This window comes from Passer montanus, unplaced genomic scaffold (assembly GCF_014805655.1).
Source record: "Passer montanus isolate IOZ18808 unplaced genomic scaffold, ASM1480565v1 scaffold20, whole genome shotgun sequence".
In the NCBI taxonomy this organism is placed as follows: Eukaryota; Metazoa; Chordata; class Aves; order Passeriformes; family Passeridae; genus Passer; species Passer montanus.
Window position 1 is genome coordinate 4,442,393 of NW_024366592.1, and position 24,821 is coordinate 4,467,213.

Consider the following 24,821-nt stretch of genomic DNA (forward strand, 5'->3'; position numbering starts at 1 on the left):
ACCCTCACCACACCCAATTCTGACCCTGGCCAATGAGGCACAGGGTGTTGGACCACTCCAAATTGCTCAAGAACTTTCCTTAACCTCATTAGGCATTTAGGTTATTCTTCAGGACACGGGAGGGCCCTAAGACTGGAAGGACTATTCAGCCAGAGATGTGTGAGAAGCACCATCCCCCTCAGCACTGATCCCCCAGGGCATTTCTGAGGTCCCTAAAGACTCTGTGCTGGGATAAGGACATCAGCTGAGCACACACACACATTAACCTTGCCTTCCTCCTCCATGCATGCTCTGAGCCCAGTGGAGAACAACCACACAGAATGGATTGTGCTTATGAGTGGAATTTCCTCGGGGTCAAAATTCGGTCAAGTCAAACTCAGATTCCATTGGAGCACTCAAAGGCATTTTTCAGCTAGATGTTTCTATGCTAAATATAAAAATTTTAACCCCATGGTGGTTTGGCTGTGGTGCTATCCAGGACGCGATAGCAAACACTCCTGCTGAAGTGGGAATAGTTTCTACATGTTCTGTTGTGGGGAAAAAAAAATCATAAAAATGGCTGAACCATTGAACCATTTTTAAGTTTTTTAATGTGAAAAACATCTGAGAACAACAACAAAAAAAACCCCAGACTTATTTTACCTTTGAACAAACCTGGGAAATTTCAGCTTCAGCAGTAAACTTCAGTGATTTTTAAGCAGTGGAAAAAAGGGGTAAAGGCTGGTTTTGATCAGCAGTCTGAATGTTACCATTACAGCCCTAAGGTTCCACTTACCAAACCTGTATTTCTCCCAGGTTTACTCTCATCTTGAACCTGTTTCTGAGGAAGTGTTCTGGGAAGGCCTGTTCTTGGTTTTCTAGTACCAATGGCTGATGAAGCCACAAATAAGAAATAAAATACACTGTTACAAATCAAAACTGATACTACAGTGAAATAAATAAAAACTCAACAAGCCTGACATTTTTCCTCTGTCCTGAGTGACACAGTTGATTTTCATTGGTGGGACACAGGGATCTTAACAAAAGAAGCTCAGGAACTCTTATGGTCACAGTAACAAAAAACCCAAACAGTAAGGAAAGTAAGGAGGGTTAGGATAGAAAGTATAGCATGAAAGATCTCTGGGGAAAAAAGTGTTATTAAGCAAATTAGGGGGATTCACTTGCTTTCCCTTGTCCAGCAAGCAATCAGACTCCCTGGCTGTGGGATGAAGAAAGGGAATGGAGCTATTGCATGTTCAGTTTCTTGGATGAGAAAATTGGTCTAACCACCTGTAATAATTAAAAGTCCCATCCAGATTCTAAGGTGTGAATCCCAAAGTCCCAGCCAAACTCCAAATAGGTGAATTTAGTTTGAATCCCAGCATCACCCCTGCAGTTTCAGCTGTAGTAAGTGTTCTCTACTTGCTGTCCTCAAGTATCATATGCCACCATTATTCACAGCTTTTACAGTCATACAATCAGGTAGAGAAGGTTTGTCATTTCTTTGAATTCTGTTTGATTCAAAAGTGCAATATTAATGTAAATTGCTTGCAATCAGGTAAAAAGGAAAACTACAAATTCAGCTGTTCTCTTCTTCCTAGATGTTCCTACATGACTTTTATGACCCACAACGAGCCTAGTCAGTTACAAATAGATTCCATCTGCTGTGAAAAACATCTCTCATGTTCCAGGTATGTCCTGCTCATTTGCACAGTTGACTTGTATATTCCTGCTGCAGGTTTATTAACAGAAATGGTTACTACAGACAATCTGACTCAGGGCTTATATAAAGTACCATCCCCAGTCTAGCATTTCAAAACAGGGATATCAGGGTTGTGAACTGAATTCCAGTGCTTGTTTCAAGAAGGCAGGATGGTGAAAAAGCTTTCACTGAGACAATTCAGCTGGCACCCATAAATATTTTTATTTAGCACAAGTAAATCAGACTTCTGATGCTTAGCTTTTATGTGCAGGTTTCTCAGGAAGATTTTATATAAGGATTAGAGTAAGGGAAGGATGAAGGGAGAAGATGGAGGAGAAATGTTATAACAGTCAGGTTTTTATATTACTCTCTTTTTTCTCCCTCCCTTCTCTTATGGAATCATGAAGACCAAACCAGTGACACTAAATTATCAAACCAGAGAAGCCATATGCCCATTTCTAGCTGTATCAAATCCACATGTCCTCACAGGCTGTTGTGTCACTGTCTGTCCTGGGAGAGATATGACTGCTTCGCACCTGCTGGAGCATCAGGATGTTGCACTTCCTTGCATACTCCTCATCACCTCTTTGCTGTTGGAAATACATGTTTCCAGCTGGGAAAGGAGCTGCATTTCTAATTGACAACTGTGGAGATGAACCATGGTCATCTATTGGATCTTCACTGTCAGGCTTAGACATTCCCATACTTCATGCCCTGAGAAACAACATGCAGCCCCTTCCCCTCAAACATCTCAAGGCCATTTCAAGGCAGACCTGCAGGCAGGAACACACAAGTTGGATGCTCTAGACATTCCATTCCATTGCACCACTGTCAAATACCAGAATCAGTTCACGGTCTGAGAGGAATTTTTAGAGTTCTCAGAAAAGCGTTTGCAGGGTGGCTGAGTGACTAAACAGGGCTCAAGGACCAGAAGAGCTACTCTTCTCAAGGACAATAATGTTAGTCCTGTAAGAAATTAAAACTGAGCTTTCTCACTGATCACTCCAGAGCTACAGAACTCCCATTGTGTGGTCACCACTCATCTCTTTGCACCTTCTCTCCTTTTCCAAGAAGAAAAAAATTTGCACATAAATAAGAGCAATAACAGAGTAACAACAAATAGCAGTGGTTCCTCTGGATATGTATATTCCTGCTGCAGGAATATACATATCCAGAGGTGAATGGTTTAAGAAACCAGTCACTGAAGAAGAGAATGTTCTTGTTGCCAGATACAATGGTTATGCAAAAAGGTCTAGCTAATCATACAGAAGGAAGCTAGGGCTGTAAGGTGTTACAAAAGTACTGCAGAGGCTGATCTCAGCTCTTTTTTAGCTTAGCTCTTTTTTGTGTGTCTGTGTCACTCCAGGAGAAGACCATATTTCTGTTTCCCACATATAACTTACCAAATGCCTTCTTCATAGTATTCAAGGTCAGTGAGCAGGATTGTGACCTGTAACTGAGGCAAAGACTACCTGGACTAGTTGTGAAACACCACAAATTTTATGCATCCATTTCACAGTGCTCCTTATGAGGGTTGGTTGGTTATAGTACATATACTGTTCTTAAATTGCTGTAAGTGATTAATGGCCTGATTAATTGCCTCTCATGGCCTTAGACTTATGTGAGGCTTCAAAGCTTCAGAGATGTCAGAATAAAAAAAATAATAAAAAAAACCCCAAAGTACCATACAGAGTATGTACCATACAAAGTACCATATAGAGAATTAGAAAAATATTTCACTAGCTCATGCCAGTGGAATGGAGTCCAGACCCCAAATCTGCAAGAACTTGTGCTTCCTCTGTCTTTCCTAAGCTTCCCTGCTCAGAAAAAAACCAAAAAACAAAAAACAAAAAACCCAAAAAAATCCCCAACAACAAAAAAACAACTGCTGAGTTAGCAGGGTCCAAAGTGCCTTTTCAGTTTATTTCACTTCAGAGTTCCCTGAGGATACCCATGACATGGGGTGAATGGGTTCATCAGAATTCAATGGGAAAAAAAAAAGCTGAGACAGGCTTGGTAATATATTATGGAATCTTTTCAAGGTTCAGAGATTTCTGACATTCAGGGGGCCTGAGTGCAAAAGAATTGCTTCTGATTTACTTATAAGTTCAAGTTTTAGGGTGATTTGGAGGCAATGCTCTCTGGGAGCCTGCTGAAACTGATGGAAGGCAAAAGTCTCCCCTGCCAGAAAGGCAGGGAACTTGGAACTTGATCTTGGCAGATCAGCCCCTGCCAGCCAAGCTGCAGCTTTCTCAGACAGTCTCCCCCAGCGAAGACAAATGCAGGAACAAGATTCTGATTTTGTCTACATTCACATAACACCTTGTAAAGCAGTGGCATCAAGCCATCTTCTCACACTAGTTTTACCCAGGAGGAATTAATGGTAATTAGCCAAGCTCATTACCCATCCCAGAATATATTACTTATTTCATAAAAGGTATGGCACACACACCTGTAAAACAGATTTGACAGTATGGTACAGTAAATATATTGGAAATTAATTAAATTTAACATCCTTTAGCACGGACTGAACCAGGCAACATCTTTTCAGCATCACTTGAAGTTTTTTTGGTGAGATGTACATTAAGCAGACAGAGAATGCAATAATACTAGCAAGACCCTCCTGTCCCACAGGGATCAACATGATAAAGTCAGAGCCTTCATTTCAGATTTAATCTTTAAACTTGATCCCCATGTGCTGTGTAATCCCCACAGTGTTGTGTTGTTGTGTCTTTTGCTACAGAGCAGCACTACAGGAACTAAATGTTTCTGAAGTACCCCCCTATGCCATCCTGGTGCAGAGATGATTGTCCAGGTGTCAGACAGGGCTGGCCACCAGTCTGAGAGCCTGGCTCTCCATGACCAATTTCATCTACCGGAGGACTAGTGCTTTTCCAAGAGGACAGACAGGCTCCTCCAGAGGGTGGCTTGGAATATCTAGGGCAGCTCTCACTTTATGAGAAGTGGTGTCCATGGTGCAAGGCTGGCTGTTCTGGGTGGTGTGGGTGGCTGTCACAGTTTTTTTTCTTATAGTTCCTACCTGAGTCTGGATGAGACGTCAGCAGGACCCTTGGGCCACCTCTCTGGCACACCCCTCTGTCCTCTTCCCATCCATGCCTCCTGTTTCACCAGCTGCAGAGCACAAGGCTCAGCTTAGGAGCCCCTTTCTGAGCTGCCTGTCACACTTGGGGCTTGGCACAGTTTTTGTGCTGTCTCTGCAGGTTAGACACAAGTCCCACAGCCTGGCACTGCAGACAAGGTTACTTGTGACTGCTTGGAACAGGGCACTTGTGCTTCACTGAGGTGTGAAGAGCACCAAGTGGACACTGAAGGCATAGGAGGTCCTCCTCTGCAGGGTTTAATTACTTTTATTTTAACCCCAGACCTCTCTTGCTTCTGCAATGTTTGGTAAACACGACCTTTTAGAGAAAGAAAAAACAGATGGCACCCTGCATTAGTGTTACTGCCCGCTCAGCACCCCGGGAAAGAGAAACTTGGCTTCTCAGCAGCAGTCTTTCTGCCACTTTGAGTCAGATCTCTTGGCTTCTCATCCCTGGGGCAGGTTTGAACATCACCAAATTCGCTGACAAAAGCCTGCCGGTGCAATCATGCAGAAGATAGAATTTCACTGCTAAAATGAGATGAATTCAGGACTGGGAGGCAGCAGAGCCTCTACAAGGCAAGGAAAGCTTGCATATCCCTCAGCCCATTGCTCTTCCAGTCCAACAATGAGCTGAGTGAGGGACATGGCTGTTGGCATTTGCAGACCTGGGCAAGGGCTTCTGCAGTCTTCTTTTCCTACCTGCTGTGGTGGACTCTAGGTTGGACTGCACCTCTGGACTCCTTCCTGAGGGATCAGGGTAATTAATTTGTCAAGGCAGAGAGTGAGCCACTTCACAGGCAGATCTTGGTGTAACTCAGATAAATTTTGCTTCTATTCTCAAGTACCTCAGCTATTTCATCTCTTGTGATCACTGCAGCCCAGTAGAAGGTCACTGCTTGTGTCAAACCAAACCGAAAGAAGCCTTGTTCTCCTCAATATAAAGAGGAACATAGCCACAAATCACCATCCCCCTCAATACAGACAACACAAACAGCATTCACCAGCTTTATCCAGATTTTAACTTTGTCACTGTGTTCAGCTCTAGAGGCTTGCATTGCCCTTTGGCTGAAGACCAAGATAGAAACAGCATGGTTAGCATTCCCTCCTCCTTTCCCCAATGCAGTGACCACCCCCACAGCCTTATGCAGTAGGCACAAAGCTCTACTTTTCCAGTCTTTAACCTATTTTGTCTCTGCTGCTTCCTTACACTCTGATCCACTTCATGTCACATTTCTTCCCTGAGGCCCCATTTCTATCTTTTTTTTAAATTCCCATTTGGAAAACAGGATGACTTAGCAACTTACACATTTGGCCACACAAGCTCGTGTTTCCCTATGGCACCTCAACTTTTCTTACCTATGAGAAATGGAAATTATTCCTACCCTTATTATCTGTACTTAGACATGGAACTTTTGGGGTAAGATCATAAAAAACCCATGAAGTTTGCCTAGACTCAACCAATCCTACTGTGTTGTTGAGCAGTATCCTGGCTGGTGTTCTAAAAGGCTTTATTCCTGTGGATTGCACCTTCCTCAGTGGAGGATCTAGCCCAATATGCTCTATTTTAGGACATTCTGTATAATCCTTACCAGATCCAGTTGTGCTGTAACAGCACATATTTTTCACAACACTATTCTGCACCCATTCTGGTTTGTGCCTCTCCACTCTCCCTCTCACATCAGAGCACTCTGGGATATTACAAGAATTGGTTATATTTTGCCAATGACCTCTGGAGACATGTGGAAAAAAGCACTAGCAGTGTGTACATAGCATAGCCTATCTCCATCTTCCCTCTTTCTGCAAAAGAGGGAATTAAAGAGATTGAAGTCAACCCAGACACACAGACAACAACAGCATCATAACCTGCTTACAGGAAAGCAGCACCACACCAGTGTGGGACACAACAAAGGTGACACACAGCTCTAATCACCAGGCAATTCATTTCCAGTGGGATGATGGCACAATCTGTGTGTGTCTAAAGAATCCACGTGCCAAGCAGAAGTTGTTAAAAGTTAGTGGAACACACTTCCAAGTGATGTGGCCAGAATTAGGTTTCACAGTCTCACAAGAAAAATCTCACTGAACTCAGATCCTGTTTATGATACTTTTCTTCAGGATGATGTTTTCTTACTGAAGATGGAGTAGCCTCCAACTGTTCTGCACAGGTGAGACAACAGTCCAAAATACCTCCCAACTTGTTTGCATGCACTCCCTCAGCTATCTGCTTCTGTTTGCAGAACTCACAGTGGCCTGAGCAGCTGTACAGTGTGCTCCACTTCAGCATTCCAGACTTCAATTCTTCCTGAAGCATCTTAAAACCTGCCAGGGCCACATGCAGGAGAAGGAACTCTAGTTCTTCCTCTAGAGATGTTCTTCTGAAGGGAGAGCTTAGTGTATCCAAGCACAGAGCCTGTTCCATAGGGGTGACCAGAAGATGAAACTTCATGGGAGTGAGTTAGTGTTGCAGAGCACGAAAAAGACAAAGGCCTTTGGATTGGCATCACACTATAAGAAAATGTGTAATAAAAGGCCACAGTCTCATTGTGTCACAGCCAAAGAATGCTGGCATGAACAGGATTATTCCAGACAAGGGCCCTGCTCATTTATCTTCTGCTCATATTTTCTTGTTCCCTGCAGTTCCTTCTTTCATTTACACTATTTTTTATCTTCCTGCTTTTCCTGCTCCTTCTCTGCTGTTATTCTTCCTCTTTGTATAGTATGTCTGCCATCCATCTTTCTTACAGTAGCACTGTTACATTTGCTGGGATGAGTCTCTCTCTCTTTTTTTCCTCCTTGACTCTTTTTTCTATCTCTTTGCCTATCTGTCTCTATTTTGAAAGCTATTAACAAGCATGTGGACAGAGGGTCCACAGAGAACACCTGTCAAGTTCAACAGAACACACCTTGGTGTACAGAATGTCTGGAATGGCTCCATTTTGGGCGTGGGTGCATTTTGACTGATGCAGATCAGGTCAGATGATATTAGCTGAAGATTAGGGTGAATGGTGTGAGCTCCACCATAGTCCATCTGCTGTTATTTCACAAAGCATCTGTGCCCATTTCCTAGTGTTAGATACAGGGCGATTTCCAAGGCTGGCACAGTTTCTTCCCATGCATGTCTGTAGCATTTTCATACAGAAAACACAGGATAAAGCAGGTGTTTACATTGCATTCCCCTGGTACCAAAGAGTTGCCATGGTATGGACAAGAAATTCTTTGCAGTATAGGAGAGAGCACATGAGGATCATCTGCAAGCCAGAGTGAATTGCCTGGTATTGATGGCAGTAACTGACCTCAACAGCTGTGGAGTGTGGCTCCCACAGCTGTAAAGTTGGCTGTGATTGATCCCCTTGCACACATATTACCATGGCCCAAGAAACAGCAAGTACTGGCACATGTGGGAGAAAAGCACTTGAATCCAAGCCTACATTCCTCTAGGGCAGGACCCACGTAAGCAACAGGGGAAAATAAAGAGCTGGAAGAACACGTGCCCAGGAAATGGCTGGATACAGCTTCAGGCTCTCAGAAAATGTGTCTGAATGGCATCTTTGCAGTTTCAAAATAGGATACTTCAAGTGTGCTTTCTTCAGCCTCTCTCTCCTTGCATTCTCCACCTTCCTGAAGAAAGGTGTTAATACTGGCAAGCAAAGCAACCAATGTGACAGGGAGACTCCAGATTCCACCAGAAATATTTTTTTTCCTGTTGAAGAGCCAATTTATTCCTCACTTTACTTCTCCACCCTCATGTTCTCCACACTTGCCTGAAAGTAGCTGCACCAGCTGTTGGAGAGGAGCAGGGAAATACCTGTGTGGGAGAGAGTGCCAAAATGTCCTGGTGGAGCTCCTTTACAGGACTGAGCCAATGCATCTGAAACTGACCTCCTGTTTCTTTGGATGCTTCCAGAAACAGCCATTCCTCCCAGGTCATAGTACCAGAAGATTTCCCAACTATACCTCCCTGCAAGAGATTCCCAAGGTTGTTGGTAACTATGATGTTAAGGATGTTTTCTAAAATATTTTTTGCATATAATTCTAAATGTTTCCATATTTGCCCTAAATCAACATTCACTAAACATCTTTGTGATTCTGGATTTAGCCTCCTGCAAAGCAACTGAAGCTGCTAGTCCTCACTGTACAAAACACCCATAAAAAGTGAGGATTCTGCTCACTCCCAATTTTGGGAAGAGTTCAAATCTGGGTCTAGATATTACTCTTGGCCCACATATTTGTGTCAGACTGAAATCAAAACTCTGAAAACTGTGAGCTGGGGGAATATTTATGTGAACTTTGTTGACCCATCTCTGCCTGTTTGCAGCTTCCTGCAATCTCCAATGTTACTATCTGGAACAGGATTATTAAGTCTACAGGGATGGAAGAAGAAGAGATGAGCTGTTAAGAAGCAATAAAAAAAAATCTTCTCTTTGTGCCCATGACCTCAATAAGAAAAAGAAATGAGAAGCACAAACAGGATGTGCTAGCAAAGCAGAAATGTTGCTCCAACTTATGTGTGTTTTCAAAAGCAGTGCTCTAGAGGACTTTGGGGGAGTGAAAGAAGCCAGACTATGAGCTTTGTGTATGGTCATTTGTCCTTAGAGTACACAAGACCATGAATGCAGAGGCTTGCTTTGCACTGGCATGTCCACATCCTGTTGAGATCAACGTGGAGTCTTCTTCATTAAGAATCAGAGAAGAATTCAGCCTCCATGGTGCACTAATTGTAAGAACATGCACTTGACACTGCCAGCTGGGGACCAATTAGGCAGAGTTGTTAGGCTTCTTTAAGTGGAAGATTATAGATCTGATTTGATACAGACTAGAATCACCATCATGCTTCACACCTGAGCCAAAGCCACAGAACAGCTCTGAGCTGAGCTGAAGCACTGATCTCCAGATTCTATATAAATATCCTGCCAGCAATCCTAAATCAGAAATTATAATTTCCCATTTCATGAATTGGATTTGCATTTATCCTGTCAGGCAAGGTCAACCTTTCACAAGTTTGGGTAAAATGTTCAGTTTTGTAGTTCAGTCATGTAGTAAAATGTTCAGCAGAGTAGTTCAGTTGTTTAACTGTAATGCTTAAAGAGTCACTGTCCACCTGTTTAGCAAGGTACTTACTTCAGTAATGTCCAGAGTAAGCATCCAGTTGGTGAGTGGTTCAGTTCTCAACAACTTCATGGGCCTCAGCCTTAAGGGACATAACAATCACAAGCCAAACAAGGTCTTGGGAATTTCTCAGGAGGATCTAACTGTCAGAGAACCTCAAGTGACCCAAGGGCAAAGTGAGAGCTGTAGCAGAAGGAGAAATGCTCCTGGGCTACAGCAGTGAGGAGTCAAAGAGGGACGTGATGCTGTGACTGTGCAGTGGATAAAATTCATGGTTCCTTTGTGCCGACATCTTCCAACATGACTTCACAGGACAAAGAACAAGTGCATGTTCAATGGAAACAGAGAGTTCAGGTAAAAAGGCATGTAGAGTCAGAGACAGAGTTGTTCAGAAGTAAATGAAATCAGATTTTGGGCTTTAAGCATGGGCTGCTGAGGGTGCAGCATACTCATGCAGCTCAGAGAGCTATCAAGAAAGATATTTGAAGGTTTGGTTTGAACAAACTTCAAATCCAAAATCTGTCCAAAATCTGCCCATCCACTTATCAGCCTCCCACATATAAAAATGGAGCAACTAGCTTCCTCCAGCAATAATGGTGGGATTCACATTTCCATTTCAGTACGTTGGTAAGTGTAATAAAAGGCCACAGTCTTTTATTTAAATAAATTTATTATTTATTACATGTGGGGCAAGAAGGAATTTCTCCAGAAATGCAAGGAAGACTGGCTTGGAGAAGTAGCCAATGGTTCACCTGTCTCCTTACCACTAACTGGTGCCAGGAAGCAGCCAATCTGTTATGGTGACTAATCCAGCAGGCACTTTAGAAATTAGTCCACAGGGATTCAAAGTTTAAACTATATTGAGTTATAATTTCATTGGTCCACAATCATGAAGTAAACATTTTGTAAATTAGTGGCACTACTCATGTGTTAACCCTGATCTAAGCAGCAGTCTCCCTATTGGAAAGTGTGGAAAATATTAACAGAGCCAGATTTTCCAAAGATGTTTCAGATCCTAGCCCTTCTTCCAAGTACACACCCAAGCCCTTCCAGAAGATTGCTCTCTCTGCCTAAGAGAACTGTCTCCTTTGCCTTAAAAGCAGGTCAGGTCTCATCTGCACTTCCACAATGCTTCAGCACTCCAGTGCTATTCCCAAGTCCACTGCCAAAGCAGACCTGCCCCTGATGCTTAAAGTTTTCCGTAGAACTTTTCCCATCACAGGAGGAGAGGTGATTTTCTGCTGATTTCCTATTCAGCACCACAGAGGCAGACTCCGAAAAGCCTGTGAAAGGCAACTGAATGAATATACTGTTCCCTCCAATTGTGACTCCATAATTTCCTCTCATTACTCTAATAGAAACAAATCTTTCTAATCTCAGCCCTATTACCTCACACAAAGGAAAATGGTCTGTAATCCCGTTAGAACTGGGCTGCTGCTGGACACATTTTAAGGTCATTGTTCTGGGATGCCAGTCTTCACTCTATGTGACTGGTAGAAATGGGAAATGCAATTACTAGGCTATTCAAGTCCCTAGAATGAAACCCTGCCATTAACAGGCAAAAGCCAGTGAGAAAAAGAGCCGTTGCTTTATGAAATTACAGGGTTTGGCTAAATTAGAGTCTAATCAGCACCTCAGTAAAGGAGCAGGGTTAGCTCCTACTGCCATCCCTGGAGTTTCTTCATGTCACTCAACCAGATATTTGGCATCCCCTATGGAAACCCAACCTGCAAGATGGCTTATGGCCATGAAGCCAGTGGTGTACAAGTCCATTGGAGACAATGGTGAAGGATTTATATTGTCCTTTGACATGGGAAAGCCCTTAGAGTTTAGGAACAGAAATCTGCCTGCTGCTGCCATCACCTCATCCAGTACTTTGGCTTTGAGCTTTTTGGCAGAATCTGGGATCAAATCTGTCTCTTAATATTCATGGCCTACAGCACTAGTTTTGCTAATTGCTGGTGCAACCCAGCTAAGCAGCCAGGTGGGAAATTTGCATTGCTAAACTCATGGAGATGCAACTTACCCGCAAGGAATTTACATTTGGGAGGAGAGAAGGGGGCTCTCTCTGCTTGTGGCAGTCAGTGAAGCAAAGCAGAACAAGATGAGTGGGAATAATCTCAACCACCTCATTGAGTTGGCTTCTGTTGAGTGGTTAGACACTGACATGTTCCTAATCACTCCCATCCATGTGAAGCCAAGGCATTTTTATCTGGCAGCAAAGAAAGAGCAAGAAATCTTGCATAGAAATGTTAGGGAAGACCACACAAGAACAATAATGACCATCACAAACAACAAGCAGAGAAAAACTTTTGTCCCAGATTGTTCCTGGCATTCAACCTCCAACCGTTGTTCCCTGCATTTTCTTCTTCTCCTGTCCCTCTCTTGAACTGTATGGCTGCCCCTGCTGGTCTCTCCTGCAGTCAGAGAGCCACTCATCTCACTGTTTTGATGTCCCCCTTTTCTCCTTCTCTGCTGTGTTTTTCCTCAGTCTCCCAAAGGACTCCTGTCCCACAAGATGAGCCTGGGCTTCTGCTGAAAACAGAACGGTTCTTGCAGGTCCCAGACAGAAGGGATGTGGGCTGAGGTACAGTTCCTGCTAGAGGAGAAGGAGGAAGCAGCTGATCACCACTGGAATCTCCAAGTCCCTTGAAGAGCTGAGAGTCACTTCCCTGTTTATGCTCTTTATTAGTCCCTATTCTCTTTAATCGGCTTAGACTGATGAGCCAAGGCAGCGGTAGGGATCAGCCGGGCTGTTTAATTAAAGGATTGCAGCTCAGCCTTGCAGTTTGGGGGTTTGTGTAAATGAGCTGCAAGTACATTATTTAATCTGCTGTGCTGAGAGGAGTTGGGGCATTAATGAAGCAAACTCTAATTAAAACTAGATGGCTGATGGTTATTAGTGGCATCAGTTCTGACAGGATTTATCTCATTTAGGGAAACCATCAGAGGGGGAAAAGAGAGAATAAACCCGAGCTGGTTTATCAGAATTCACAGCAGCACCACTTGTGACTGGCTGTCCATTCAGTGGAAGAGCTGCACAGGGAGCCCCTGTGTACCAGGCTCTCCCACCAGGAGCCCTGATGAGCTTACTTAGGGATATGCTTGGCTCACCCAGGAAGTGATTGCCTATTCAGGCTGTCTGACCCACATATTTCAGTCTTGACTGACTTTTGTTCTGCCTTGGTTCAATGGGGAACCTGTTCATGATTTCAGCAGGGTGACAGAGTCTGTAAATGATATGATGTGCTTCTCCTAGAAGCCTACTGAGACATTCCAGAACACCATATGGATATCAGCTCCATGCTGACTCTGTGTTTTTCCCTCTCTGCCATTCTTCTGCCTTCCTCACTGCATTGTACATGTAACTTTGGACATGAACGAAGCCTCTGGCTGACTGCAAGACTTGGCAAAGACTAGGAGATGTTTTATGGTTAGCATAAAGCTGAATAGTGAGTTTAATAACTCTCTGCCTGTTTCTCACCTTCAAATAGCCATGGTGGCTTCAACCATCTTTACCTCTGCATAGAATATTGTGTCACACACAGATTCAAGACTGCTGTTGGGATCTGGAAGCATTAGGAATGGCAAGGACACAAGAAAGACTGGGGGAAAAAAGTAAGGAATGCATGAGGCCTGCAGTGTGGGGCAAACTACAAAAGGCAAAATGGACAGGCATAGATCAGTAGGAGAAGCCCAGATGCAACATGCTAGAGGGGTCATTGTCATTCATCCCCCATTCAGGATTTCCTGGCTCAGACTCATCTTCAGATGCAACTTGCCAAAGTTGTTAAATTGCTGAAACAGGTGATCACTCCTTCTTCAATTTACCTGCCACATCCCAGCAGAAGGAGGGCAGGCAAACTCAGACTCAAGGGATAGGCAGGGCCTTTGGGAATCAGCAGGACAAAAGGAAGGCCTGACAAAGAACATGACAAAAATTATCCTAGAACTTTAGACTGTATGACTGACAGCCTTGTAGAATAAGAATTTTCTAGAAACTAAGGGATCTGATCAGAAACAAGATGGAGGCTGGGATAGGAATGGGGCAGGGTCAAGGATGAGGGTATAAAGATAGAATACTATTGCAAAACTGATCCTTAGTTCCAGACAAACTAGAGCACTTAAACAAAACCCTCTCACTCCAGAAATGTAAGGGAGAGGTGGCTTTCCCTACTACAGAAATCTCCATGGTCTTCTCCTCTGCTCTCTCTTTTTCCATGCCAGCATCTCCCCACCTGCCATGTAAACTTCACAGAGCCTGAAAGCCCTCAGCACAGACTGATCATGGGGGTTAACCCTTCCATCTGCATACACAAATGGGCAAGAGGTTCTTCTTTACCCTCTCTCCAAGTACTCTACTTTTGAGCATACACACCCACCCATCCCTGTTCTCTTCACAGTTGTCCAGCACTTAAACTTTTGCTTGGAAGGCAATCAGAAACCACAGTTTGCTCCAGTGAGTAGAACAAGACAAATGTAATTATAAAAATGCAGTAGCCTCACTACTGCAATTCAGTTGCCCAGCTCTGTTCAGAGCCCTGCTAGTAACTCAGGCTTTTTTACACAGGTGCCAAAGGTCAGAGGTAGAGGTCTAGCAGTGTAATGAGAGACATCTTTAAAGAGAAATCTCTTTGCTGTTGTCAGAAGGGTGATGAGGCCTGGGAAAACAGAGTAGGTTTGCAAGAGGTAAGGGTAGGATGTCGTGAGAGGGGAAGGAGATGGCAAGATCAGAAGGACAAGGCCGAGTGTGGAACCTAAATGCAGTACATGCATCTTGAGTACCTCTGCAGCTCTTTGGAGCCCTTGGTCTTGGCACTGACATCTTTCACTGATGAAGGAGAGCTGAGAAATGTTGGTGTCCCCACACCTGGCTGCACTGGATACAAGCTGGTGAAAGTTAACAGCCTGTCTATAGCTGTTCTTCACTGGCAAGCTCACACCATTTGACACAGGTAAAAATACTCCCCCCACCCCATCTCAGGGTGTGTGACAGAACCCTGAGGTTTTTGGGTGACATTTGCTGTACTTTAAATGTTATAGTGTGTACGTCCAGGAACCTCATAGTGTGAGATAAATAATTTGAAGGAGTGAAGCATGTGTGTGCCAGTGTCACATACAGTAAGAAGAGGTACAAGCATGAATGTGGGTCAGTGGAAGTGGGTGTTTGAAGAGAGGCTGAAAAAACATTTTGTGTGTGTGTGAGTGGAGATTGCAGGGGTTTGCAGACAATTACACAACAGTATGAACAATAATCTCTGAGAGGAAAAAGGGAGACAGCAATGCTGGGGACATGGGATGTAGGAGAGGATGGAGCAGGATTGGCATGTGCAAAAGGTGAGTTTTGTCTGGGGCAGGAAGATCAGTGATGGATGATAAAGAAGTAGAGAAAATAAAGGTCTTGCTGACAACAATTTCCCACCTTGGTGAGGAGTCTGGAGATGAAGGCTTCTGCTCTGTGTCAGCTGCTGGACAACAGAACTGGTGCAAAACAGTTTCATTCCTGTAAGAAAAAACAAACCACAGTGGGTCAGTGTTCACTTCACTCAGCAGAAAGCTCAAGGGAAAATGCTATTTTTAGAGCTGTTCCAAGGGGACAGTGACTCCCAGTGATGCTGAAAGAGTAGTCTAATTATTCATTACATGAACATTTTTTACTCCAAGGTGAAAGAGAGCAGAGAGAAGGGGGCTGACAGTTCTATTCTCTTACCTTACCTGCTCTGCTGCTGATGTCAGCCTGTGGAGAATGGGACAAAAATGCACAAACCAAAAGTTTTCCTTCTTGCAGCATTTCTTTCACAATCCCATATATCTCATGAAAAACAGTTTTGTCTGATTTTATTCTATTTCTTTTGGACAGAAACCTGTCCTTAAATGTGTTTTCTTGTATATGTTTCCTATATATTGCAAAGTAATTGATTTTTTTCTTACCAGTGGCTAAATTAACTCAGCAGAGGTACCTCCCTGGAGCATAGAAATGGCCTTAGCACATCACTACTGGGCGTTACTAGGAATAGTAGTTGAGAACTGACAGGACAAGCACAAGTAGGAGGACTGAGACCATGACAAGAAAAAGAGACCATAGAAGAGAAAAGCAAAAAATCAAACCACTAAAGATGTGTTTATTACATAAGAAAGACAAAATATTTCATCCAAAGTTAGAAATCCTAGTGTTACAGAAGTTTTAGACACTGGGCTCTCATTTCCACTAGATAGGATTATTGTAAGAAATCAGTGATGGTATTTGGTGTCTTGAGCTTGATGCCTCAAAAGAGGGACCCCAAAAAAAGAAATCCCTTTTTTAAAAGACAATTATACCCTCATGACCTAAACTCCCCATAGCTCACGTGACAATCCAGATCAACAGCATTACTGGGGCTTCCTTGCTCTTCATTGGTTTGGTGTTTTCTTACCAAGGGATTGCCACTTTTTATTCTACGTATCCTCAGTTTCAGTGGAGGTTTTTGTCAGGTCTGCAGTTGATGTGTCTTGGTTTGAAAGACAGATGTCTGCCAAGGAAGGTGGGAGTCACCCTTGGAATGGAGACTATCACCCCCTTCCCTCCAAATTATTTTTACTTTGTGCTTGCAGGGCTTTCACCAAAGACACGGGGAACAGCATGGGAGCAGTTTTTCCCATGTGTGGGTGTGTGTACAAGGCACGGGAGTGACAACGGCAGTACCAGCCCCTCATGGGCGCACCGGGCCCTTCCCGTGCTCCTTCCCCGGCGCAGTTCCGCTCACGGGCGCCAGGGCCGCCGCTGGCTCCCGGCCGGGCAGGGCAGGACCGCGCCCGCTCCCGCCTGCAGGAGCGCCGGGCGCCAGCTCGGCCCTGCCTCCCTCACGCCGTGAGGGCGGGTAGCCAAGGTGGGCTGCAGCGGGGATTTCGGGGCAGCAAGGAAGAGGAAGCAGAAGTTCTGCGGCTGCGGCAGGAGCTGAGGGGTGTCCCAGCAGGTGGGTAGTGCGTGGCTACCAAAAAATCCAGAGCAGGGGCAGAGGAACTGCAGCGCTGGGCAGCCGCGGCCTGGATCCCGAACATGAACATGGCTGGGAGAGGCTCCCTTGGAGGGAAAAAGGGCTCGGCATCCTGGGGTTTCCCCTGAGGCATCTGAGCCTCAGGTAAAGGGTCCTTTTTTAATGATGTAGGATGATAATAAGGTCTCCCTGCCACAAGCAGAGCTTCACTTGCAGTAGGAGGAGGAAGCAGGAGACGAAGCCTGGCAGTGGTGGGGAATTCTCCCCACAGTGAGTGTGGCCTGTTTCCCCCCAATGCTGACAGGCAGAGACAGAGACTGGGCAAGTGGTAGGACCATATTTGAGTCTATATTCAAGCAAGCTCACATAACTACTCCAGCTCCTATCACACTGCTGATTTACAAACAATCATTTATATTAAAAAAGACCCTTGAGATCATTGAGTCCAACCATTAACCCAACACAGCCATGCCCACCACTCATTTACAAACAATCATTTATATTGAAAAAGACCCTTGAGGTCATTGAGTCCAACCATTAACCCAACACAGCCATGCCCACCACTAAACCATGTCCCTTAGCACCACATCTACATGTCTTTTGACTACCTTCAGGGATGGTAACTTCACCACTTCCCTGGGAAGCCTGATACAATGCCTGACCACCCCTTCAGTGAAGAAATTTTTCATAATAACCAATCTAAACCTCCCCTGGTGTTACTTCAGGCTATTTCCTCTTGTATTGTTACTGGGGAGAAGTGACCAACCCCAGCCTGGCTACAACCTCCTTTCAGAGAGTTGTAGTGAGTGATAAGGTCACTCCTCAGCCTCCTTTTCTCCAGTGCCCCCAGTTGTTCCTTTTAAGACTTGTGCTCCAGAGCCTTCAACAACTACCAAATAAAATCTTTAAAAAAATAAACACCCCACATTTCAGCCATTTCTAATTCAAGCATTTCCCTAGATGAATACACTGTTCTCTGCTTTTATTCAAACAGCAGATGCACAACTTCAATTCCTAAATGCACATGAAGAAAGCAAGCAAGAGGGAGGGAAAACATATGGAAAAGGAGGAAGGATCAAGGATGGATGAAAAACTGAGAAATAGAAGCTTGTATACAGACAAAATGCTTTGCTAGTTAATTATCATGGTTGAAACACAAAGAAAGTAAAAGGGAAACTGGGAAAGCAAGAGTGGTGTGAAGTTTCAGGACTTTAGGCTGAGTCTCCTGTGGGCGTTTTAAGAAAAAAACATCTCCCAGATCCTCATCAGAGTGCGCACACTCTGAGCACTGCAGCTGCAGTCAGCTCTTGACTCCTGTTCTCACAATTTCTTATGTGTGCTCAACACCAGCACTGGGTGTTTTCTGCCCAAACCAGAGTTTTCTTGAACCTCTGAGATCCTAAGATCTCTGGAATAGTTGTGCCCCTTACTCACCACCACCGGATGCTGATCATGCTCAAAGGCAGAAATCTGCCTCCAGGCCATTTGGATCCTTGAGTCCCACTCTACTCCCATGACTGTCATGGAGAATCCACCAGGGAGGTGGTGAGGAGCAGATACTGCCTGGTAGAGGTAAATATATGAGATGAAAATGGGTATTCCAAGCCTGTACCAAAAGATCTTCCTGTCACTGGAAGCAGGGAAGGGTATCTTATTATTCCTATTAAATCCAAGTTCATCAAATGCCCAGGAGAATTTGGAGCTCTGGGGCTCTTTGCACTCTTCTCCTACCACTTGCTTCTCTTTCTGTTTTGTGATGCCCAGGCATACACCAAAGGGACTGGGCTCCACCTTGGAGACCACTCCTGTTCATTTTCCTCTTTCTTTCCATCTCTTGATCCTGCTCATATCTGATATTTTTCAAATCCAAGCCCTCATTTTTGCATCCTGACAGGAGCAGGGAGAGGGTTAACCTGTGGAAGAAGTTGACCCGTTCCCACCTGAAGAGGTTGTGTGTTAATTGTTATCAGGACAAAGCAGCTCTCATCTGGGTGGAAAAGACAAGAGTCCCAGAGCCTCACTGCCACTTGTAAGCCTCAAGGAAGTGCTCCAGGAAAGCAACTGTCTTCCCAATTCAGGTAAGATGTTATTTTTGTTGCTGTGATTCAAGAGGGCCTGCCAGGGTTGTAGTGTCTGGTAGCTACCTGGATTTTATCACCCTGTGGTGTTGTCAGCTTTTGCAAGTTTGAGGTTTGAAGTGAGCCTTGAGATGTTTAGTATGTGTCATAAGTCAGGGTAATACTTTTGATGGTGGTTTGTTGTTTTTTTCTTTTCCTTTCTATGCTGTCTTTTTGTTGTGTTTTAAAACAAATCTTACTTCATAAGCCAGAAAGGCTACATAACTTGAACATGTGGCCTCTGAGGAGTTGTCCATAGAAAACATAGAAACATAGAAAGCTTGCGTCTTGCTTTAGCCTTTGAAAAATAGGGAGAGAGGCAATGTAATTTCACTCACCACTTTGAAGTGTGCATCTGTAATTTTGTTTCTTGTTAAGTAGGTGGCAATGGTCAACCAATTAAGAGGGTGGGCTCAGGGCTTGCTTTTTTGCCCAAGTTTTTCTGTACATCCTCTACTTTGCCTTCCTCAAACCGTTGCAGAGACTGAAATTAAGCACTGATCAGGCTGATCAGGCAGGTGATTGTGGAGATAATTTCTCCCCATCTACCAGGATACTGTTGAACTGTTCTTTTCCAATATATTGCTTTAAAAATAAACAAATTATTATCTTTTGGGCTGTATACTGATGAAAGCTTGGAAGGGCAAACCAGCGAGGAGAAAAGGTGTTCTGGGTGAGTTGGGTGGCACGGAAGAGGAAGGGGCTCAGGGAGAGGAGGAGGAGGAGGCATGCTGGGGTAATTGCTGCCAGCACTGTGAGGCCAGTGTGTGGAGGAGCAGCAGAGGATAAGGGTAAGCACAGATGCAAAGGGAGGACTGAGAACAGCCTGAGCCTGTCAGTGCCTTGCTCCATCTAGCTGGGATGCCTGCTCCGGAGGCAAGGATTTGACAGTCCAGACCTATCTTAAATGCAGAGATAGCTTGGCCAAGAAGTTACCCATGCTGTCAATTGCAACATTAGCCCTCTCTCCTCTGAGAGAAAACAGCTGACTGAATTTTATTCAGTTGTCTTTAACATTGCTCCTGACAAGAGGTGTCATGCAGCCAGCTGCCTGCAGCCTCGATAGGGGTATCTGTGAATGAACTGTCCAGCCACAGCAATTCCTGCTCTGTGATGAACCTTAGAGAGGCTTGTGCCAAACCTCCTGGCTAACAGAAGCTGTCTGATGAGCTCAGGAGTTAGCTCTACTTTATGGCTTCTCAGAAAGTTGGGCAGTGCAGCAAAGGGGCTCCATGACTCATGCTGTCTTGGTCTTTCATTGATGGATCCCTAGGAGATAAGCTTTTTTTTTTTCTTTCTTAAAAACTGGTGTTGTAGAGGAAATAACAACTGAGGTCCAAAAATTGAAAGTCTATGTACCTTGTACATCACAGGGCCAAATGTAGAAAACTTTCCTAAAATTCCCTTAATCCTGTGTCCTCCCTTTGGACAAGTAAGTGCCCGGGGCTTTCTGCTCAGTCAGTGTTGCCCCCTAAATATCAGTGCCCACTAGTTCAGCACTGATCAGAGCTGTCTTGAAATAGAGATGCCCATCTGCTGAGAGCTGTATTATGGTAAACAAACCTATCTTCTTTTTGCTCTCCTGCACCCCCACAAAAGCAAACCCCCAGACAGCATATGGAAAATGGCTGTGCTCCCTGCTCTCCAGCAGTCAGCTTTAATTAAACATATATCCTGTGTGGCCTGTTCCCAAAGATAAAGAGAAGCTCCGTGTTTTTCTGCATGAATGATTTTAGACTACAAGAAATGCCAAAACAAGACAGAATGAGAATTCTTCCCACTATGAGTGTACAGAGTGTACTTCTCTCTACCATGGTGCAACACCCCTGCATCCATCCCACTGCTCTGGTAAGTTATGTAGGATTGCTGGCATGCTCCATGAGTGAAGACCACTGAGTTACTCCACTGCCCATATCTACCAGCCTCTGGATTCTGATCCTTGAGCCCTACTGGCCTGCATGCCCAGCAGCCTTGCCCTGGGTCCAAGCACACAGCAGCTCTCAGAAATCTGACAACGCTGAATCAAGCAATGCTCTATCAGTAAATAACTAGTCCAACTCGTGCAGCCTTTCTGGTTTCTCTTTAAAACTCCATCTTTTGAAGAAAAGCAAGAGGCTTTGACCAAAAGTCATTGGTTTAGTGCTGGATCTCTCAGCTTTCCTGGAGTCTTTTGCCACTTGTCTCTATCTTGCCTTTTTTCAGATAGCTGCCAACAGAACAGATGGAGTCACAGAAAATCATGGCCTAGTAGGGGAAGATTAAAGGCAGAAAGAGTCAAAGAAGAACTGAAGTAATCTCAGATGAAGTTTTACTGGCTGTTATCTTTTGTAAGATGAGCACTGGAGAACCACAAACAGGAACAGTTAAGCAATGCTAAGTTAATGAAAGGCCAATTGAAGTCCTCTGACTCTCCCAAGATGTAGCTCAATGCTACTTCTACCTACCAATGGAGCTGTGACAGCACCTAGCTAAGGTTAGCTGCAGACCTTGCTTCTTCTATCACCTCCCTCCTGTGATAGATCTATTTTTGACTGCAGTCAGCCTGATACTGAGAGTTGGAATGAGATCTCAAAAAGGCACTGTTTCCAAGAGTACTGTCTAACAGCTAGCTGCTTCTCCCCACTTCTTCACTCTTCACTGCAGAATACCACAAAAAGTTTTAGCTGTCATCTCAATTGTAGGGCATTAGACTAGTGTTTTGTAGGCAGTTTAGTATGGGCAGGAATATTGTAAGGAAACAAAAATGATTAAAAAGAAATGCAAAGTAATTTCTGGAATTTAAGTTCATTAAGTTCCTGTAAACCTGATGGCCTTCTCATTCTTATGGGATACTGTTGACAGCAAGAATTTGATAAGATTCAGAGAGGAACTGGACATTTTAAAGATTATCCTATTAAAGTACTTAATGCAGATCCTTCCCAAAGCAAATGTGTAGCACTCAAACTTATCAGCATTAGAAAGCCCATAGCTCTTTTTTATTCTTTCCTCTTGAACATTTGATGTTGGCTATCTCAGGAAAACAGTTATACAAACCAGAACCACAAAAGTGACTGACTGAGAAAATTCTGTGTTAAGGGGCATGGGCCTTAGTAACCAAGATATTCGAGTGTAGCAGTGCAACAACCCTGCAACTATTGTTGCCTGGAAATAGAACAAACCTTCCCAAACAATGTTAGAATGATAATATAAAAGCAAACCTTCACTTGAAAGCCTTCAGGTACACCATATGGCAAAACCTGCACGTGGTACAGGAATTCTACCATTTTTATAAGGTTAGTTGATTAGTATGCCTATCATATATTGTCCAGTTAGGAGAGTAGTTGGTTAGGTAATATTTCCTTGGGTACTGCCCCTTTGGAATCGGTCCAGGGACTTCTTTTCCCCACTTTGTTTTGTCTTTCCAGATTCTGGTTGGAAAACAGAACATCCCTCTAGCTGGTTCTCTTCTTGGAGCAAGATTACATAGTATTTCAGGAATGTAGTTAGAAGGTTAGCTTATTGTTCCATAATGTAGGGGAAAAGGGTAGTAAAATTAATAGAAACTACAGCCATGCATTAGTAATCTACAAAGCTACAAATACGTATACAAAGCTAAAAATATAAAAAGCTAAAAATCTTTAGGCATCACTATAATTTTATTTTACATTCCCAGCAACTACTACAACCCCAACCTGAGTGTCGCTGGGATTCAGGGACCAAGCATTTTCATAACTTATTTCAGACCAGTGCCTGTCTAGTTCTGCCTATAACCCTCCACAGACTTCCATATCTAGTTAATTGATGACAAAAATGAAGATGTGTCTTGATGCTGTCTAAATTCCAGAACACAGTCCTGCCTAGCAGAAGCAAACTGATGAAGGAGCCCCACTGTGCAGTGGCAGCACGATGGATAAAGGTACAGCACACACAGACATGCCCAGCCTAGCCAGGATGCTCAGTAGCCCCTTTCAGTCCATCTGAGTTCCTATCATTCTACAGCTCTTCAGAATTGTCAAAGCTGTTCTTCCTTCTCTCCACCACTCAAAGTCATGATAAGAGGGAGGAAGAGGGGGGAACTTGCCAGGAGCATCTATTCTCTCTGCTTGCCTGCCAAAAATGAAAAATCAAATATGTTTTGTAGTCTGGAACTTGGCTTGCTTTGATCGTCTCATGAGTGTTGGAGAAAATGTCTTCTCCCATTATGTTTCTCTATAAATTTGATTATTGGAAGGTCAGCACTCATCCTCTAAAACTTACCTCTTAATCATCATCTTCTTTTTTTGGTACAAAAATTCATTTTTAAGTCATACATCCTTTGCATAGCATTACTATAAATTTCTTTTTTTAGTGCTTGGGGATGGGATGAAGATGGGATTCCCATTGCTAGAGTATTTACAGCTTCTCACTAGAATATATTGATTTTAGAGACCCTATAACATATCTTAAAAGAAACTGCCCTTGCTAGTATAAAATACCATATGCATACACTACTGTTTGGAAAGTGACAATCCAGTGTGACCCTCTGATGCAAATGTGTGTCTCTGAGCTATTGTGGGGTTTCAGAACAGCACAGCTTGGAAGGATAAGCACAAAGCACCATGCTGGGGAAATGGAATTTCCTGTGTTGGAGGAAGAAGGCCTGAGCCAATGCTGCTGTGAACTGATCTCTTTTTGGTTAACTCATTGGGTGCTACAACTGATATGTCAAATGTGCCATTCATTTATCACTATCTGCTTCTAGGGATGGGGAGATTAATGCCATATCTTCCTGAATAGTTGGTTTCTCAGCTTAATATTGTCCATATAAGTGGCAGGGATTTCTTCTGTTCATCTTCACTTTTACCTTGAAGAAATTCTTGGGGGAAAATGTGGCATGACTGGCAGATGGGTGTATAGATTTCAGAAAGAAATCTTGGTGCTTTGCACCAATTTCAATACAAAGAACATGACCAGCAGACATGCAGGTGTGTACAAAGGGGGTCTGAGCATGATAGACCTCTTAAATGTAAAGTGGCAGTGTTTGTCTTGGGGTCAAAGTCAGCAATGTGTCTGGCAAATGGTGAAAATGAATTGTGGCCCCATATTATGGCTCAGCAGGGTCTGTTCCTCTGCCATGGACCTGAACACATGGCAGGCTACTTGACATAAAGATGTCACCTGTCACTGTATTCAATGAAAATTGCTGCTGCTAAGTCCATTTTGTTACCCAGAAACACTTGAAGGAAATCTCATCCATTTGTTAAGTCTACCAGGTGTGGTTGGACTAACTGCCAGGTTTTCCTACATGCTGGAAATGGGCAACAATAGGAAAAAGAATGGGATGTGCTCAGGAATCAACTGCAGGGAGAGGGTCCATATTGGCTTCTGGCTCCAGTCTGACTGATACCTCCTTGAGACAGCCAGAAGCAAAGTCTGGGGCCAGGTTTTGGACACACTTTCAGCATTTCTCCTGCTAGCTAGGGCATTGCTTTGTGTAATTTTGTGGCTCCTAATGCTTCAGCTACAGTGGGATTAAATAACAGGGTGAACTTAGAAGGATCAACTCACTCTCAATTTATCTGTGAATTCTGTTATAACCAGAGACAGCTTAGATGAGAGAAATTGTCCATAGGAGGACACTTAAGATCAAATATCTACTGTATAAAATTGGATCTTTAAAGTAATTAAATGCATGCACACACAGTGCCTTCATAAAGATAGCAGCTTGAAGGGATTTGGAAATAGTGCTTAAATTGGAGGGAACAAAAGAGAGGGTCCATATTGGCTTCTGGCTCCAGTCTGACTGATACCTCCTTGAGACAGCCAGAAGCAAAGTCTGGGGCCAGGTTTTGGACACACTTTCAGCATTTCTCATGCTAGCT

General features: G+C 43.8%; 1 protein-coding gene across 4 annotated transcripts in view; it reads right to left on the reverse strand.

The window, feature by feature from the left end:
* IQSEC3 (IQ motif and Sec7 domain ArfGEF 3) overlaps positions 1–24,821 on the reverse strand; it is a 97,715-nt gene that overhangs the window by 39,005 nt on the left and 33,889 nt on the right. For all 4 annotated transcript variants that reach the window (XM_039708250.1, XM_039708253.1, XM_039708251.1 and 1 more), the window contains exon 2: positions 15,313–15,393. In XM_039708250.1, the coding sequence (XP_039564184.1) occupies positions 15,313–15,393 (81 nt within the window). The remainder of the gene's footprint in view (positions 1–15,312; positions 15,394–24,821) is intronic.